General features: G+C 40.7%; 1 protein-coding gene across 3 annotated transcripts; it reads left to right on the top strand.

The window, feature by feature from the left end:
* Window positions 1-853: 853 nt before the first annotated feature.
* On the top strand, window positions 854-18,832 carry LOC122657515 (early nodulin-93). 3 transcript variants are annotated; one of them, XM_043852236.1, is made up of 5 exons: window positions 854-899; window positions 979-1,131; window positions 1,411-1,472; window positions 17,642-17,731; window positions 18,617-18,832. In XM_043852236.1, exons 2-5 carry the CDS (start codon window positions 1,020-1,022, stop codon window positions 18,758-18,760), a joined length of 408 nt encoding a protein of 135 aa, XP_043708171.1. In that variant the 5' UTR covers window positions 854-899; window positions 979-1,019; the 3' UTR covers window positions 18,761-18,832. The 3 variants fall into 3 exon arrangements, with proteins under 3 accessions (XP_043708171.1, XP_043708172.1, XP_043708170.1); XM_043852237.1 differs by lacking the exon at window positions 854-899 and adding an exon at window positions 2,794-2,869 and having other exon boundaries at window positions 919-1,131; XM_043852235.1 differs by lacking the exon at window positions 854-899 and having other exon boundaries at window positions 919-1,131.
* The last annotated feature ends 705 nt before the right edge of the window (window positions 18,833-19,537 follow it).

The following is a 19,537-nucleotide window of genomic DNA, read 5'->3' as shown; positions in this document are numbered from 1 at the left end:
TGTTTTTTTGGAGAAATGAAAGCTATCTGGTTGTATGGCTCACGTGGTTTTTGTGTCTAAATACAAAACTGTGGAGGGTGATGCTTACGTGTGCGTTCTCATTAGCCAATGTGCGTGCAGACTCTACAAGCTTAGACAGTGATCTCATTCACATGTTTTTCTAACCATTTTGCTACGTATGATTTTTTTTCTTTCTTTTTTGATCAACAAATAGTACAAATAAATTTATTCAAAAAGAGAGGAAGCAAAGCCAGAAAATTACCTCCTGTGATTCTCTGCCCGGTACAATTTCCTAATGCTTTTAATAAGAGGGAGTGAACCCCACCTAGACAATATGTTCGGGCATGACTAAGATGATCATTCCGACCCCTATGAGAGAAATTGGAGGAACTACACGGGATAAAGATCAAAGCCTCCACCCAAAGAATGTAACAAAAATGTAAGGTGGGAGAGACCCACCAAACTCGGGAAATTCCCAATCGGATAGCCCTTAAATCTATCGTTATTGGCTTGATTTCCATGATTTTTATACCACGTGTTTCACGTGGGAAGGATAGATAGAAGGAAACACAAGTAGTGTGTCATCAGCTAGGCTCAATAGAATGAATTCTCCTTCCACCGTATCGAAATTCCTTTTCTCCAAGATTAAATATGCACCGGTATGATAAGGAGGAGAAATTTTATCCAATGGCGCACTATTAATAATTATCGTCCATCTCCATCGAAAAGACACGTGGCATCTAAGAGGATACGTCATACGATTTTCCGCGAGGGAGTGGGTGGAGCTTTCCTCCTTTCACTATTTCTTCTGCTCACTCACTCAAAAGCTGTTTGTTCGCTTTTGTTCATTTTCTGTTGGCTCTCAACAGTGATCTTCAGGAAAACTCTTCTCTTCGATCTGTAAGGTATTATTATTGTTCATTCTATTCAGCTTTACCTCTTTTTTTCTGCTATTTTTGTTTTTATTTTTTCAAATCGTATTATTGTGAACTCGGAGTGATTCTGCAGACAAAAAAGCAATGGGGATCCCATCGGAAATGAGAGATGCGTGGATTAACAGAAGGAAATCTCTATTGATCCCTTCTCCTTATGAAGAAGAGAAAATCGCGGCTTCACGACGTTGTACTCAAGGTATTATTACGTTTCCCTTCTTCACCGTGAAAATATTATTACTATTTTCATGATTCATAGTATTTTTCCATAAATCTGAATCGAATTGTCTTCGTTGTTGTTGCCCTTTTTTGAATTGAAGTTTTTCTTCATCTTGTATTTCATTTTCGTCGTTCTCATCATCATCATAGCGACGTTGAAGATAATGATCTTGTAGGATACAACGGAAGCTTTCATTTTCATTCTCGCGGAACAGTTTTTCTTATACTTACTTTTTTCTTGCATCTCTTTGATTTGCAGAGGGGGTTCGTGCTGGGACAAAGGCAGCTGCAGTTGCTTGCGTCGTTACTACTGTGCCCACGGTACTCTCTCTCTCTCTCTCTCTATCTCCCCCCTCAACCCCCTCCCCCCAACCTGGGTGGGGGACGGGTTTTGCAAATATAATCCTTATTCGTTGGTAGTCAAGAGACTGAAATAATCGAGATCGCAATGTACATTTTGGTAATTGGTTCGAATTTTTTGTTCGAAGGAGGAGACACTCCCTCATATGGTTGAATCAGTAATGGGCATCTTTTTCTCCCCTTGAGTTTATTGCTCTGATTTTGTGAGGTAGAGATAGGTTTCCACCAAACTATAACTCAAGTTTGGTGTTAGCGATCCACAGTCTTTGTCCTGGCTGATAATGAGTAACAATCTTCGGTTTCTTAGGTAGGTATGGTTCAAAGACGCTGAATTCTTGGTGTGTTGTTGCAGAATTCACAAGACCACCACTGCTTTGAAAAAAAGAAGAAGGGCTTTTGAAGTATCTGACCCATTCCTTTCTTTTATATTTATTTTATTCTTCTTATGTTTCTTAAGTTCCAGTCAAAGCCAAAGTTTAAAAAATTGTTAAGAAAAATTTTACTTTCTTGTATTGATTGAACTTGAGGATTTTCCTTTTACATGGTTTTTACTTGGAAACAAATGGATCCTTAAGAACTGTTTCTGCATTATATGGCCATTACCTAAGGGTGTCAAAATCGAACCGAACTGAACCATTTAAACCGAAACCATGAAACCGTTTAATAATTGGTTCGATTATGGTTTCAAATTTGAGACTGTTTAATTAAACGTTTTAAACCGAACCAGACCGTTTAACACTCTTAGATGTACATAAATGTGCCAAAGTCGAACAGAAACCGTTAATCGAAATCGAACAGAATTGTTTAAACATAAATCGTGAAACCGTTTAATAAATGGTTCACTTATGGTTTCAAAATTGAGATAGATTAAACCGTTTAACTGAAACTGGACCGTTTAACACCCTTACCATTACCCATTGAGGGTGGACCTTGGTGCAATGGTAAATGTTGCTCCATTGTGACCAAGAGATCACCGGTTCAAGTCTCTGGAAACAACCTCTTTGCGAAGCAGGGGTAAGGCTGCCTGCGTACATTATGACCCTCCCTAGACCCCGCAGTGGCGGGAGCCTCGTGCATTGGGTACACCCTTTTTACCCATTGCTGATCCCGCCTATGTGGGGTCCTAGGAGGGGTGAGTTTGGTAATGATCCTGACCTTGGCATTTTTTATGCAAAGTGGTCGCTCCCAAGACTCAAACCCGGACATTTGCCCTAGAAGCCTGAACTTTTCACCATTATGGTTTCTCTCTCTCTTATTTTTTGTTTTTGTAATAATATGTCAGTTGCTTGCGGTTCGTATGATTCCTTGGGCAAAGCATAATCTTAATTATACGGCACAGGCACTGATCATATCCGCAGGTACTATTACAACTCAGATACTCAAATTTAAATTGTTCTGCTTTTTTATTTGCTTTACTTTTAGTTGTTTTATTCTGTTTTATCAGTAATTTTAGTTAAGTTGTACTCTCTTGCTTACGGAGAGTTGGGAGCGAAAATGCACTTTTTTTTTTTTTTTTTTTCCTGTTAGGGGTGTGGAGTCAGGGGGAGATAATTGATGATTTATTGTAGTAGAGAAAAAAAGAAGTTTCTGTTGGGGGGGGTCGGGAGGAGATAATTGATGATTTATTATAGTAGAGAAAAAAAGAAGTATACATATACCCAAAACAAAGTTCAGGCCAGAAGACCCCCTGTTTTGCTTAGTCATCACCCATTTCATTAGCACTTATTTGCTTCCATTGGAACAAGCAATTCTACTGGGAGGCTAGCGCCAAGGTTTTTCTGAAGAACTCCCATTCCAATCTGTAACATTTCCCTTCTATTATCGCATGGAAACATCCCTTACTGATTAGAAGTTGTAACCCCACCTTTAGAGCCGTCATCTCTACCCTTTTAGGGTGGGTTTCTCTAATAAGCCCCAAGGCCGGAGGAAGTGCCTTTACCTTCTAAAAGTCTAATATGGGCCCCAATTCCTGCTGCACCAGGAATCCCTAAAGAGCATCACCCATTTTCAGTCTAGCCACTCCCTCTGGAGGAGGCTGCCATGGAACTATCATCCTGTCCATACCTTCCCTATTCCTTATAGAAAACCAGTGGTCCCCAATCCCCAAAAAATAGACCACTCAAAATACCTTTAAATAGATCATCAGGTGCTGCCTAGTGAGCAACCTTGACCTTGATTAAAACAAGGACCTGGTCTTGGATATACCCTAGCATGTCTCTTCTCTAATACGTAAGCAATTAAGAATACTCCCTTACATAAGATTTCTCCTTGGTAGTTTTATTTACTTTTTTATTTTGGGGGGGGGGGGGGGATGGGGTTTCAATTCATGGAGGGATTTCCCAGGTTTGAGTGGACTAATAGGAAGGTTATTCTAGCATGTCATGGATTTGAGAGAAAATTCAACTAATTGGCTCCTCTCCCATCCTTCTATACTTTGTGATAATTCCTTAGAATGCTTGTAATACAACTTTTGGATCAAAGATATATCATAGCTTCTAGTGATGCTTGTGAATGCAGGTGTAGAATCTTATCAATAATCTCCAATTCCTGTAGAGAAACCTTTTATATTTAAACCCCAAATCCTTTTCTGGCTCTATATGGAGCAGTTCAAATCTAAATCTGTATAAGTTGTTGATCTTTTCCTTCTTGACCTAGGGCTATCTTCATTTTCTAATTTTTGCTCATTTCTTTCTATTATTTGCCTTCAGAGTCCCCTCAATTGTCTTTATGTATACATGATGATTTGTATGTGATAGAGAATGTACTTCAGTGTTCACACATAGTTTGTTTGCTCCATCCAATGTTCTGTCCACTCCACAAGGGTTGTCTATCCTCTTTAATAAGGGAAACATAAAAACAGAGATTCTTGTTAAAGAATCAAAGGGATAAGATAATAACAGGGACTCTGGTAAGGAATCAAAGCGATAATAAAAAAAATTCTGGATTCTGGTAAAAAGAATTAATAATGTAGGAGCATCCAAAGAGCCAGAATGGTTGCCCTGGATTTGCTTCAATAGTGTAGAGTCAGTTTTATGTAATCAGGGGAGAACTGTAATTGTTTTGACAGCTGTAAGGGAGTATTAAAGTAGGTCATGTGGGGATCCCATGTTGGTTTTTATTAATTTATTTATAAATTGATCTAGCATTGAGTTATTCCGCAGTCAAATTAATTTCTACTATAGCTAGTCAAAGTGTCCAAAGTGTCCTATTTGATCAGTATTGTTAGAGTCTAGATTTGAAGAGTCGTAAGTTTAGTTAACTTTTATATTTTCATAGTCTATAGAAATAGCATTGTATACTCTTATGTTTTTAGTTGAGTTTAATAGATAAGAATTGGTTGTTGTCTAAGGTTGCCTTATGTGGCTGAATATCTTCCCTCTCTTAACTCTTTGTTATATTACTTTTCTTCCCAATTATCTCTTTTTTTTTTCTTGCTATTTAATCTAAAAAATATCTTCCCTATTGTCTTATCTTTTCTATCTATCTAATTCTGTTATCTTGTCTAAATCTCCTCTTTTTAGGAATTAGTTAATCCTTATTTCTCTTGTTGATATACTCTCTCTCTCTCTCTTTGTTACTCCATAATGGATGGTGGATACCCTGTTTAAACCATATTCTCACTCTTATCAATTTTCTTAGTTACTGGTATTACTCTCTGTTATAAAACCAGAACCTTATAATCAGACCAGAGTATTGAGAGAAAGCGAGAGAGAGAGAGAGAGAAGAGAGGAGAAAGGGAAGCACACAAATCCCAAGAAGGGAGAGGACCTGCGGACAGAACTGAATAATCTGCCGCAGATCTGCCCCTGATTTATTTATAATAAAGTCTAAATAATAAAAATGACAAGTATGCCCTTACATAAACTGACACTATAAAGAGATGGGAAATAAACTAGAACAAAGAATTACCCTTGCACTACTATTTTAACACTCCCCCTCAAGCTGGGGCATATATATCACCTATGCTCAGCTTGTTACAACATGTACGAAAACCAGGAGCAAAAAGGGACTTGGTAAACACATCAACAAGCTGGTCAGACGAAGAAACAAATGGTGTCTCAACCAACTTCTTCAAAACAACACTGCGAACGAAGTGACAGTCCACCTTAGAGGTGTCAAAACCTAGCCCGAACCGTTAAGACCGACCGAAACCGACCGAAAAAACCTGAGACCGAATCGAACCGATCCTTATTGGATCAGTTTTGGACTGGGGTATGATGGGACCGGTTGAAAACCGGGCCGCACCGAACCGACCGATAACAAACCGAAAACTGAACCGAATGAAACCGATAAGAGAATAATGAGTATAAGGTTATGAATCATTGAATTGATTTCAATATTAGTGAGCAAATTTATGGTTGTAAGATAAATTGTTACAAATCAATGAGTATGAGGTTATGAAAATAGGGAAATTGATTTGTAACAATGCTTTTTCCATTGATCTCCTTTTTAAGTGTGGGGCTAATGAAATATTTTATGTAGTTGAAAAGAGAAAGAGAAGAAAATAGGCAAAAATCGAACCCAACTTGTTTAAAAAAACTTGGTACCGAACCGAATCCAAACCGATATCATAAACCGAAACCGACACGAAACCAAACCGCACCGAAACCGAAACCGAAACCGAGCCAAAACCGAAAAGTTCTTATTGGATTGGTCTCGGTTTCTCTAAAAGCCACACCGAAACCGAAAACCCCGAACCGAAACCGGACTGAACCAACCCATTGACACCCCTAGTCCACCTCAATATGTTTGGTCCTCTCATGGAAGACCGGATTACTAGCAATATAGATGGCTGCCTAATTGTCACAATACATCTTCATAGGATTCGGAACTGGAAAACCCATCTCAAGAAGTAACGACCGAATCCACATCAGCTCGGCCGTAGTATGAGCCATAGCTCTATACTCCGCTTCAGCAGTGGACCTGACAATTGTGGTCTGTTTCTTACTTTACCACGTGACCAGGTTTCCGCCAACAAAAGTACAATACCCCGTGGTAGACTGATGATCACTAGCCGAACCTGCCCAATCTGCATTAGAGTACGCAACTAACTCCATATGTCTATTGGGATGATAAATAAGCCCCTTTCCAGGAGCACCCTTCAGATACCGAAGAACTCGAACAGTTGCATCCCAATGAGACTTGCAAGGAGACTGCATAAACTGACTGAGAACCCCAACAACAAATGATATGTCTGGCCTAGTGATAGTCAAGTATATTGACTTTCCAATCAAGCTTCTGTAGGAGTGCACCTCTTTAAGAGGTTCACCATCATTAATCCCAAACTTTTGATTAGGATCCATAGGAATGTCTACTGGTTTGGCAGCAAGCATACCAGTGTCAGTTAGAAGGTCCAAATCATACTTTCTTTGAGAAAGGTTGATCCCCTTTTTGCTTCTAATAACCTCAATCCCAAGAAAGTAATGAAGCTGACCCAAGTCTTTGGTATCCTTTACTTCCTTAATACCATTCTCATCATTTCCGAAGACAATGATGTAATCTACATAGACAACTAGCACAACCAATTTTTCTCCTTGGCGACGAACAAACACTGAATGGTCTGAAAAACATTGAGAAAACCCATAGCCAGTCACAATAGTACTAAATTTCTCGAACCACGTTCGAGGGGACTGTTTCAGCCCATAAATTGCCTTGCGCAGCCTACATACATGTCCACCATTCTCCCCCTGAGCAACATGCCCTGGAGGTTGCTCCATATAGACCTCTTCGAGTAAGTCACCATAGAGGAAGGCATTTTTAATATCCAGCTGGAATAAAGGCTAGTCAAAATTTACAGCCATAGAAACAAGTAGGCGAACAGAATTTAACCGTGCCATAAGAGAGAAAGTCTCAAAGTAATCGACTCCATAAGTCTAGGTGTATCCCTTGGCTACCAGATGGGCTTTAAGCCACTCAACAGAACCATCAGAGTGATACTTAATAGTATACACCAACCTACACTTCACAAGGTCTTTACCAGGAGGTAGATCCACCAACTCCCATGTATGGCGAGTCAACAAGACATCCATTTCCACATCCATGGCCTTTTCCAAGCAGGAATAGCAAGGCCTCAGTGTGGGTACGAGGAATGGTATACATAGACAGTGAGAGAGCAAAACTATGGTAACAGGCTAGAAGGTGGGAGAGAGACACAAACTTATCAATGGGATAGGCAACCAAAGATTTTTGGGTGCAGAATCGTTTACCTTTGCGAACAGCCACTGATAAGTCATTTGGGTCAGCTGGTAAGGTAGGAAGAGCAGGTAAGGGAGGATCCGCACTAGAGGTTGATGACGGTCCGGGAAGAGAGGAAGATTTACCGGTAGTGTCTGTATTGAGCTGCCCAATATGCCTCTTGCGCCTATACACCTGTAGTGGAGAAGTAGACAGAGGAACAACCGCAGGGATAGGAGGGGGGTCAGACATAGGTAAAGGATCACCCGACAAGGGCTGATCAGAAAAGTCGGAGGTACCTTAAAAGAAGGTGACATCAGCACTCACAAATTGTTTCCGAGTAATGGGTTATAACATTTGTACCCTTTCTGAGTATGGGTGTAACCTAGAAAAACACACTTAGTAGACCTAGGGTCTAACTTATCGCCTGGTTGATAAAGATTATGGACAAAGCAGACACACCCAAAAATCTGAGGCGGTAAGTTAAAAACCGGTAAATCAGGAAATAAAATGGAAAAAGGAGACTTATCGGCAAGCACAGAAGAAGGCATTCAGTTAATTAAGTAACAAGAAGTAAGAATTGCATCACACCAAAAATGTTTAGGTACATGCGTATGAAGCATAATTGCACGGGCAACCTCAAGTAAATGTCTATTTTTCTGTTCCACTACCCCATTTTGTTGAGGGCTGTAGGAACAACTGGTTTGGTGAATCATACCATTATCATCACAAAAAGAAGAAATTTTGCTTTGAACAAATTCTAAGGCATTATCAGACCGAAAAATTTGAATAGAAGCTTTAAATTGGGTCTTTATTTCATTGCAAAAATTTCGAAATACATGGAAAAATTCAGAACGATCCTTTAAAAGATATAACCATGTAAGCCGAGAATGGTCATCTACAAAAATGACAAAATACCGAAAACCATGTCTATTACTTGCACAACAAGGACCCCACACATCTGAATGAACTAAAGAAAATAAAGATGGACTACGGGACATAAGACAAGAGGAGTAAGAAGCACAATGATGCTTACCCAACTCGCAACAACTTATCTAAAGACTTAAATTGGGGAAATAAAACTTTTAACCTCGACAAGGACACATGTCCTAACCAACAATGCCATTGGAATGGTGACTCTCCACTAACAGTAATAGCAGCAGCAGAAGCACATGGAGCAGCACCGTAGAGATAATATTATCCATCTTTCTCACGCCCTCCACCAATCGTCTTCCTCATGTGAAGATCCTGAAACAGGCAATGAGAAGGAAAAATTGTTACTGAGCAATTTAAATTTTTAGTTAGTTGACTAACTGATGGAAGACTTAAAGGGAATTGAGGAACATGCAAGACAGAGGATAGAGAAAGAATAGAATTGAGACAAACAGTACTATGCCCAGTAACCGGAGTAGAAGCACCATTAGCAAGTATAACAGGTGGAGTATGAGATTTAGGTGAAATAGAACTAAAAATAGATGACTTACTAGTCATATGAGCAGAAGCCCTTGAATCGATGATTCAAGGTGTGGAGGTAGTGGAGAGAAAAGCAGGTGTACCTGCATGAGCCAATGTGGCAGCGGAAGGAGATCGCCCAATAGTGAAAGTGGATGACTCTAGACTCTTGGTGCGGCGTATCAGCTGATGAACCTCATCACGAAGGTTGGTGGAGGATTCACCCATGGCTGAACCTGATTTAGTATCACTGGATGCAACTATGTTTGTACTATCTTCAGGAACTGTATGATTGGCCAAATGTTGAGCCCATTCTGGTTTCCCATGCTTGGACCAACATGTTTCAAAAGTGTCATTAGATTTCCCACAATAAGAGCATTGCCGGGCAGCTTTGTTAGTGTGCTGCCCACTTGAACCACGGCCTCCAGCCCCACGCCCCCCTCTTGAACCACGGCCTCTGCCACGACTTGTAGTAGTAGTAAATGCTGCATTTTCCTTGGGGGGTGGTGTCTGGTTTAGAACTAGGTGATACGATACGTTGCAGCCTAGAATAGGTATCATTGAGAGTGGGAACAGATTCACCCGCCAGTAGGTGACCCTTCACAGCCTTTAAATTAGGATTTAATCCAGCCAAAAATTTGGAGACAAAAAACACATTTCGCTTGCCTTCAATTTTTCAATATCAGTAGTAAGGGGCTGAAACATGTTCAGCTCTTCGACAATCCCCTTGAAAGCACTGTAGTATTCTTGAATAGACTTGTCAGACTGTTGGAATTGGAACAACTTCTCATAAAGATCATAGATACGTGTCATACTCTTCTCTTGGGAGTTAGTTTCCTTCAAGTCATCCCACACTCCCTTGGCAGTCGTGTGGAACATGAGATTGGCAGCAATATCAGGTTCCATGCTGTTCCACAGCCAAATTAGAATAATTGCATTCTCCTTCACCCAAGTACTGTAGTCCTTCGAATATGGAGCTGGAGGACTAGAAGTAATGTAGCTAAGTTTATCCTTAGCTGTAATATAGACCCGAACAGCTTGGGCCCAAATTCGACAATTAGAACTCCCCTTGAGTTTGATTGATGTAATCTGAACATTGACATAATCGGTGGGGTTCTTCAAATCAGCCATAGTAACAAACTATCTTAAAAAAAAGTTGATAAGAGCAGCAGCAGAATTTTCGTGAAGAGATAATGAGGAGTAGCAACCACAGCCAACTCCAATAGTTAGATAATAAAGGGGCCCCAATAATAGGGTGTAGTAGTAGTCAAATCAGCAGTGGCTCCAGAAAACCAAGCCGAAAATAGCAGTAACCATCAATAATATCAACTTTAGGATTTGAGAATGAGATCACGAACTTCAATCCACAGCAGGGGCATCGTATGGGATGTGAAAACAATCGAACCAAGTTAGGATCCACACCACCACAGGCTTCCCAAAAAAAAAAAAAAAAAAAAAACTCCAACAACCATCACCTAAAAGAAATCGATATTGTCAGGGTTTTTGCCTGATATCGATTTAAGCAATCCTTGGCAGCAGTACAATAAATCTCCAAGTCAGCAGTCATCAGTAGTGTAAAAGAGAATAAAACACTCCATGAATGGAAGGAGTGATTTTAATTCATAGAGAAAGCAGCAATAGGTGGCTGCACACCAGAGGTGAAAAACGAGAATGGAAGTCCAGCAGAGAAATCGTGGGAGGACTCCAATCTGATTATATAAGCTCTGATACCATGTTATAAAACCAGAACCTTATAATCAGACCAGAGTATTGAGAGAGAGAAGAAGAAGAGAGCAGAAAGGGAAGCACGCAAATCCCAAGAAGGAAGAGGACCTGCGGACAGAACTGAATAATCTGCCGCAGGTCTGCCCCTGATTTATTTATAATAAAGTCTAAATAATAAAAAGGACAAGTATGCCCTTACATAAACTGGCACTACAAAGAGATGGGAAATAAAGTAGAACAAAGACTAAATTACCCTTACACTACTATTTTAACACTCTCCTTGTTCCTTCAAACTGTCTACTTTGGGCTTTTTAACTGTTCCAAAATGATAGTCCACTTCAGGCAGTTAATGCATTAATTTTTGTTGTTTTTCCATTTAACCCTTTGCAAACTGCTATGATTAGTTTTACTTATGTTGTAAAGGAAGGTCAACTTGGAATCCATGTTGTAGATGAATGATAAACTAGGAAAATAAATTAACAAAAGTGGGAAGTTAGAGTATTAAACGCCATAGCTTAAAGGTTTTTTTTTCCCCCTTTAATTGTATCTGAGGAAACATGCTGTGGAAATTTTTTTTCAAGAGAATTTGGGCTGTATTCATTTATCAGAAAAGCATTTGAGCAGCCTGTTCAATTTCAATTTCTAGGTCTGACTGACTTGGTCCAAATCATTTCTTATCTTTCTTTGCTGGTTTGCATGATGAATAAGCTGAATCAGAAAAATAATCATGGGTTCTCTTTTCAATGAGTCGTGGTGATACTGTTGCTAGGCATCCTGTTGGAATGGGATTCTCCTGTTCAAACTTCAATGGCCATTCACTTGACAGTTTTTGTGCTTCATTTCACAGCATTGAGGAACATGTAGTCAATGGAGCTGCTTAAACTGTCACAGCCTGATTGTCTTAGTGGGACTGTGGGAGATATGGCTTTTGAAAATTTGAATGAGAAAGCTACCCTGTAATTCTTGAAGGCTTTTAACATGGGGTTTCAATCTTCAAGACCTGGTCATCTCAAGCTGAATCCCTCAAAAAGTAGGGACAATTTGGAATAATCTGTTGCCTGTTAGAATTATTTTTCTTCTTCCCAACTCCCAATTTTTACCCATGCATAATGTTTGTAGGATATCTGTGTTAAGAGTACTTAGTTTCAGGGGTATATTTGTACTTAGACACTTACTTATGTATTTTATGTGCTATTTGTATTAGGCTAAGGGCCTGAGTGTAATTAGATATTCTTCTCAATATAAGGCTGTTTGTCTCAAGTTGAGAGACATAACAGATTACACCAAATCGTGTTTGAACTTTGCCTCCCTTGGAGCTTTTCTCCTCTCTTCTCTTTCTCCTCTAAAACCTAACATGGTATCAGAGCACTTTCTTCCTGGAGTTTGAAGGTTGTGTGGAAGGCTGGAGTGAGCTGCAATCCCCTTGTTCTTGCTGGTTTGCGAAGGAAACCTTGAGGTATCTTCACCAAGCTTCTCCTTCCTTGTTTGACAACCAAATAGGGAGCAACCAGATGCTCTAGCATCGTTTGGAAGTTTCTTCCCTATCATTTGATCCTCTCAAGTCTGCTGGTAGCATCGAGGAGAGAATCTGAGTTTCGGCCGGCAGTTTTTCTCCCGGTTCCGCTGATCGATATCTTGGAGTGATCCAGCTCTTCGTGTGAGCTTTGTTTGCTGCTTTCTTTGGGCATACAACATCGTTTTTGGGTAAGGAAGACTTACCCTTGTTGCTCCGCTGCTGTTTGCTGCTTCGTTTGGGTTTTACAAGCCTTTTTTCAGTTTTTCTGGTCTCTGTTTTTGCCTGTTTTTATTGCTGTGTTCAAGGAGCAGTGGCTGTGGTTGAAATACTGTTGTTTGGACTTATTAAGCATTTGATTTGAATTAAATATGGGTGACAAAAATGAGGAAACAGCCTTGCCTTTGTCTGTAGACCCACTTGCTGCATCATCCTCTGTCCCTTCATATGAGAACACCAATGTGCAGCTTCCCATTGTCAAGTTGGACAATACCAATTACCTAGATTGGTCTCGATCCATGAAACTGATCCTGAGGTGTAAGGGAAAGATGGGGTACATAAATGGCAGCATCAAGGCACCTCTTCCTACCGAGCAAGGGTATTCCAAATGGGACATTGAGAACTCACTGGTGATGGCTTGGCTTCTTTTCTCAATGAAGCCTGAGATTGGACGGAGGTTTATGGGTAAAGAGACTGCCAAAGATATTTGGAACAGTGTAGCCCGTATCTTTGATCGTGTTGGAGACTCTACAAAGGTGTACCAACTTCTCCAACAGATTGTTAGCCTACGCCAGGGTGATAGAAGCATCTTTGATTACTATTGTCTTGTTGTGGGCCTGTAGGAGGAGTATGATCACTATAGAGATCTTCAGTTGTGTCCTGATGATGAAGTCAAGGTACACAGGTTGTTTGAGAAGGAGAGGGTACTATTTCTTCTTGGTGGCCTGAATCCTGAATTTGAGCCTCTAAGGGTATAAATCCTTGGCCGACCTAGTCTTCCCTCACTGGAGGAGGTGTGTGGATATCTCTGAGTGAGGAAACCCGTAGGGGTCCCATGGAGACTAGTATCAACACCACTATTGAGCGCTCTGCTCTTGTTTCTTCCATCCCTCGGGACTCCACTAAGGGAGCCGATAAGGGGCTGCTAAGGGGTCTTCGAAGAGCCGATTCTTATGTGACCATTGTGGTAAACTGGACATACGAAGGACTTCGTTGGGATCTCCATGGGAAGCCCCCACTTGGTTCCACTGGGGGACTGAAGGGACAGCGAAAGAAGGGGCCTAAGGCTCATGTTGGGGTCATTGAAGCTGATTCATCCTCTCTTTCCCCAGCTGACATTGCTGCCTTTCGCCGGGTTGTAGCCCACCTGGACAGTTCACCTGCAGCTCCTACTTCTACTGCACTACAGGCCTCTTCCTCCTCCGGCATCACACCTTGGGTTATTGACTCGGGCGCCACGGATCATATGACTGGTAGGTCCCAGCTGTATAATTCCTACTCTGTTTGTTCTGGGAAAGATAAGGTAAAAATTGCCGATGGTACATTCTCTTCCATCTCTGGTAAGGGAGATATCCAGGTTACACCTTGCTTACCCCTGAAGTCTGTTTTTCATGTTCCCAACTTTGCTACTAACCTTCTTTCCGTTAGCCAATTGACTAAATCTTTGAATTGCTTTGTCACCTTCTTTCCTACCCATTGTCTTTTTCAGGATTTGGTGACGAGGAAGGTGATTGGCAGTGGTCATGAAGCTGATGGCTTATATGTTTTGGAAACTGGTGCTTCCTCTGTTGTACAACCTCAATCCTATGTTTGTGGGCTAGAAGGTGGACGTACTCAAGAGGATATTTTGCTTTGGCATCGTCGGTTGGGACACCCTTCTTTTTCTGTTATGAGGAAACAGTTACCTCACTTGTTTACTTCCTTTCCAGTCTCTCATGTTTTTCATTGTGAACCTTGTCTATTTGCCAAAAGTTGTAAAACAGTTTATACATCCAATGGTAATATATCTACTTCACCTTTTCATCTTATACATACTGATTGGGGGCCTTCCCCTGTTACCTCTTTGCGTGGCTTCCGCTACTTTGTCTCTTTTATTGATGATTATTCTCGGGTTACTTGGGTGTACTTGTTGAAACATAAAAGTGATGTCCATGTTGCATTTACAAATTTCTATGAGTTAGTGTATACCCAATTGCAAACCCGGATCCAAATTGTTCGTTCTGACAAAGGTGGGGAGTATATGTATAGTGGTTTGGAAACCTTTTTTTCTGACCATGGCATTATTCATCAGGTGGCCTGTGTTGATACCCCACAACAAAATGGGGTGGCTGAAAGAAAAAATCGCCACCTTCTTGAAGTGGCTAGGTCCCTTTGGTTTACCATGCATGTTCCCAAAACTTTTTGGTCTGATGCTCTACTCACTGCTGTCTTTCTTATTAATCGCATGCCGTCTAGTGTCTTACAATTTCAAGTTCCTCTTGCTGTCCTACCCTCACGGTCTTCTTCATTCTCTCTCCCTCCAAAGGTGTTTGGTTGTATTTGTTATGTACATGTTAGCAAATCTGCCCGCATTAAATTGGATCCTAAGGCTCTGAAGTGCACCTTTCTCGGGTATTCCTCCACCTCCAAAGGATATAAATGCTATCATCCTCCCACTCGTCGGTGGCTTCTCTCCAGAGATGTCCGTTTCTTTGAAACCATACCTTTTTTTCAGTCACCTCTTCAGGGGGAGTGTTTATCGCTTGGTGGTGGTATTGCAGGTGAAGAGGTTCCCGAGTCTGTCTCACTTCCTATCTCCTATCCTGTTCCTATTTCACCTTTTCAGATTGACAAGGGAAAGAGAAGTTCTGTTGAGGGGGAGCCTTGTATAGAGAATGTAGTTGAGGGGGAGCATCCTTGTGTACCGGGGAACAGAGAACAAGGGGAGCTACTGGTGTATACGAAGGAAAGGAGAAATCCTGCTTCATGGCTGCCTATAAAGAAGACCTGCCAAAATCCTTCTTCATCACCTCATCCTGAGTCTCCATTCATCGAGATAGGTATACCTTCTTCTACTCCTATATCCTCAGACTTGGACCTTCCTATTGCCCACCGTAAGGGAACTCGGGCATGTACTAATCCCATTGCCAAGTTTGTTTCCTATGATTCTATTTCCCTTACAGGTATAGCCTTCTCTGTGGCTATCTCCTCCATATCTATTCCCAAGAATGTAGCAGAGGCTATGGCAGATCCAAAATGGAGAGAAGCAATGAACACAGAGATGTTGGCACTTGAGAAGAATCATACTTGGGACCTTGTTGAGCTCCCTAAAGGGAGAGTCCCTGTTGGGTGCAGATGGGTATTCACAGTCAAGTTCAAGTCTGATGGTACCGTGGAGAGATATAAGGCAAGACTTGTCGCTAAGGGTTATACACAGGTGTATGGCATTGACTTTCAGGAAACCTTTGCTCCAGTGGCCAAGCACAACTCCATCCGGGTACTTCTCTCAATGGCAGCAAATCTTGATTGGCCTTTGTACCAACTGGATGTGAAGAATGCATTCTTACATGGTGACCTAGAAGAAGAAGTGTATATGCATCCTCCTCCTAGGTTCAAGCATACTGGTGACAGTGGGAAAGTGTGTCGTCTTAGGAAGGCTCTTTATGGACTCAAACAGTCTCCTAAGGCTTGGTTTGAGAGATTTAGACAAGCTCTCCTGCAAAACGGATATACTCAAAGTCAAGCTGATCACACATTGTTTATACAAAGGAAGGACAGCACTATTACGGCTCTCATTGTTTATGTTGATGACATTGTGGTCACGGGAAATAGTGAAGCCGAAATCTCAAAGCTTAAATTTTACTTGTCTCGACAGTTTGAGATCAAGGACCTCGGTCCATTGAAGTATTTCCTGGGGATTGAGGTTTCTAGATCCAAGCAAGGGATCAATGTTTGTCAAAGGAAGTTTGTTCTTGATCTCCTTACAGAGACAGGCTACTTGGGATGTAAACCAGTCTCCTCCCCCATTGAGCAGAATCACAGACTAGGGGAAGATTGTAGTGAACCGCTTGTGGATGCTGAAAAATACCAGAGATTAGTAGGCAAGTTAATCTACCTTTCCCTCACCAGACCTGACATTACCTATGCTGTGGGAGTGGTGAGTCAGTTTATGCATGCACCCAAGGTGGGACATCTTGATGCAGTTTACAGGATCCTCAGGTACTTGAAGTCATGTCCTGGAAAGGGCCTTCTCTTTTCTAGGAATGGTAACTTGAGAATTGAAGTATATGCAGATGCAGATTGGGCCGGGTCTATTTCTGATAGAAGGTCCACCTCCGGATACTGTACTTTTGTTGGGGGAAACTTAGTCACCTGGAGAAGCAAGAAGCAACCTGTGGTAGCTAGGTCAAGTGCTGAAGCAGAATTTAGGGCCATGGCTCATGGTGTGTGTGAAATCTTGTGGTTGAAGAAACTTGTCCAAGAATTGGGGTTTGAGACAACAGAATCTATGAGTCTATACTGTGACAACAAGGCAGCCATAAGTATTGCACATAATCCGATCCAACATGACCGGACAAAGCATGTTGAGGTTGACAGGCATTTCATCAAGGAGAAAATAGAGTCTAAGACTATTTGTACCCCTTTTGTGAAGACAAGTGAACAAGTGGCAGACATATTCACCAAAGGACTTAGTTCTCATCACTTCAGTTTTATGTTAGACAAGCTGGGTATGTATGACATATACCACCCAGCTTGAGGGGGAGTGTTAAGAGTACTTAGTTTCAGGGGTATATTTGTACTTAGACACTTACTTATGTATTTTATGTGCTATTTGTATTAAGCTAAGGGCCTAAGTGTAATTAGATATTCTTCTCAATATAAGGTTGTTTGTCTCAAGTTGAGAGACATAACAGATTACACCAAATCGTGTTTGAACTTTGCCTCCCTTGGAGCTTTTCTCCTCTCTTCTCTTTCTCCTCTAAAACCTAACAATCTGATCCAGGTCTTTTGGATGGCAGAATAGTATTTGGGTGGTTACCCTGCTCTTGACCACCTGTGACTCAATTTTTATTGGTGACTGGTCTGGATATGAAACTGGCTTTATAGCAAGTTCTGTATCTCATCCCTCACTTTTTTCCAAATGCACTGGCTTTGTAGTTTGTGCAGACATACACTATTTATTAAAATCAAGTCATTCCTTTGCAGAGCATATACTATTTATCACAATTTAATTATTCTTACTCTCAGTGTGGAAAACTAAACTGCTATTTTGCTTACTGATGGACAGCTTCAATTGCCACCTACTTCATCACTGCTGATAAAACTATTTTGGAGTGTGCACGGAAAAATGCGCAGTATAAAAAATCAGCTTGAACAGGTCAGATTTTGACCCCCCATGTGTGCTTCAACTCATATCTGATGAGACATCTTGCCAAAGTATTTCTACTTGGCCTTTTTGGCATCCTTTTCAGTTTTTCCTTTTCTTTTTGTTTTTTGTAATAAAGCATACGATCTGTTTTTTGTGATTATTACACTTGGGATGCTGCCATTCCGTCATTTTGGTTACACATGGGATGGCTGTATGTATGTATTTAGTATGTTCTGTAGTGTGCAATCTCATTGCACAAAGTGAAATCCTTGGGAACATTACCCTAATCCTTAAGCCCAAAAGCATAAACCATAAATCCTAAACCCTAACGATGTATATCCTGTGCTCCTTTCCATTGTTTCAAATTGTAGTTCGAACTGCAATAAGAATGGGAGTAGTATACATCGTAACCCATATTAATCCTTTTTTTTTTCCCGCCATATTAGTTATGTTGTACTTAGCACCATTGCATCAGGTAAATTCAATGAAACCAGTAGAGCTGTGAGAATTGAAGAGGTTCTCATGTCATGGAGTAATGGAGTTTTATGTTGCTGTTGACTCTTGAGAACCTTCATACTATAATAAAACAAAGTTGTTGCTTTTTCATTTGTCGGGTTGTGTTCAAGGTTATACCGAAGAAAACGCATCAATTTAAATCATATTTAATTGACCGATATATCTAAAGAACAATGAGTGTGTCCAACAGTATTTAGTAGTTTTTATTTAGTACTCAGTATTGGTACTGGATGTGTTTGCGGCATACAAAAGGACCCCCAAGACATAATATATTGGACCCTCTGGTTAGCACCATTGTTTGCTTGTTATTCTTTGGGATTTGGTTTTCATTTCATTCAAGCTAAGGTCCTTAACTTTTGAGTCTCTTTCTGTTTACAGAATCATCCTTTTATAAAGAAATTTGAGGACATGGACCTTGATCTTGGAATTCTGGTGGGCAGCTTAGGACATCCTGCAGAATGTAGACTTCCGGGTAATAAAATTTTGTTAAGTGTGAAACCTGTGGACATATATAATATGTAATGGTTATAGCTTACAATGCTGATGAGATCTTTATTTAAACTTTATTCTGCCAAATGAGATGATGTTTTCAATACATTTTCCTTTTAAATACAGAATTAATAGATGTATAATGGGGAGTTTAGTCTCTATGATTTAATTGTGAGAGAGAGAGAGAGAGAGACCAAGCTCTGGCTGCATGCTACTATTTTTGCTTTACGCGTGGTTTTCTTCGCCCCACCCTCGCACACTTCTCTCGTCCTGTCTTCTACAATGAGAAGCACGATGGCGATGCCCTTCCTCTTGCTGCTTCTAAATCCATCATTCAAATCATCAGCCATGAGAGGCGATCTCATGAATCAGTCAACCCATCAACTGCTCTCGGTTTACTAATCCATTGATCGACACCATTCTGCAACATCTCCACTCCACTAGACAGGGAGAGGTTTAGCAGGGAATGCATGTTTGTAGTGATGAAGAGAAGGGCAGGGGTCGGAGTATGAACATCTTCCCCTAAAGCACCAAGCATAAGGGCTTGGGCTCAACGGGCATTGTCTCTTCCATAAGGGTGTAGGGATGAAACTGTTTATAGCAGGATGAAAATCCTAGCTCTTAGTGCAATCCGGAACTATTGTAATATAGCGTGCTATAATGCGTCTGTACATATCTCTTTTCAAGTAATATATTTGTTTCTTTATTAAAAAAAAATAAAACCTCTGACAGTCAGCTCCTCTATCTAGGGATGTAAACGGATCGGATTCAAAATGCTCTTTTCCTTTGTGATGATAATGGAGAAAAAAT

This window comes from Telopea speciosissima, chromosome 4 (assembly GCF_018873765.1).
Source record: "Telopea speciosissima isolate NSW1024214 ecotype Mountain lineage chromosome 4, Tspe_v1, whole genome shotgun sequence".
Taxonomy (NCBI): domain Eukaryota; kingdom Viridiplantae; phylum Streptophyta; class Magnoliopsida; order Proteales; family Proteaceae; genus Telopea; species Telopea speciosissima.
The sequence above is the reverse complement of the archived record's forward strand: the minus strand, read 5'-3'. Positions and strand labels throughout refer to the sequence as shown.

Coding starts and splice junctions, on each gene's coding strand:
- LOC122657515 (XM_043852236.1), top strand. CDS start 1,020: ATGGGGATCCCATCGGAAATGAGAGATGCGTGGATTAACAGAAGGAAA. Junction 1,132..1,410: donor TTCACGACGTTGTACTCAAG/GTATTATTACGT, acceptor TTTGATTTGCAG/AGGGGGTTCGTGCTGGGACA. Junction 17,732..18,616: donor TAAAAAATCAGCTTGAACAG/GTCAGATTTTGA, acceptor TTCTGTTTACAG/AATCATCCTTTTATAAAGAA.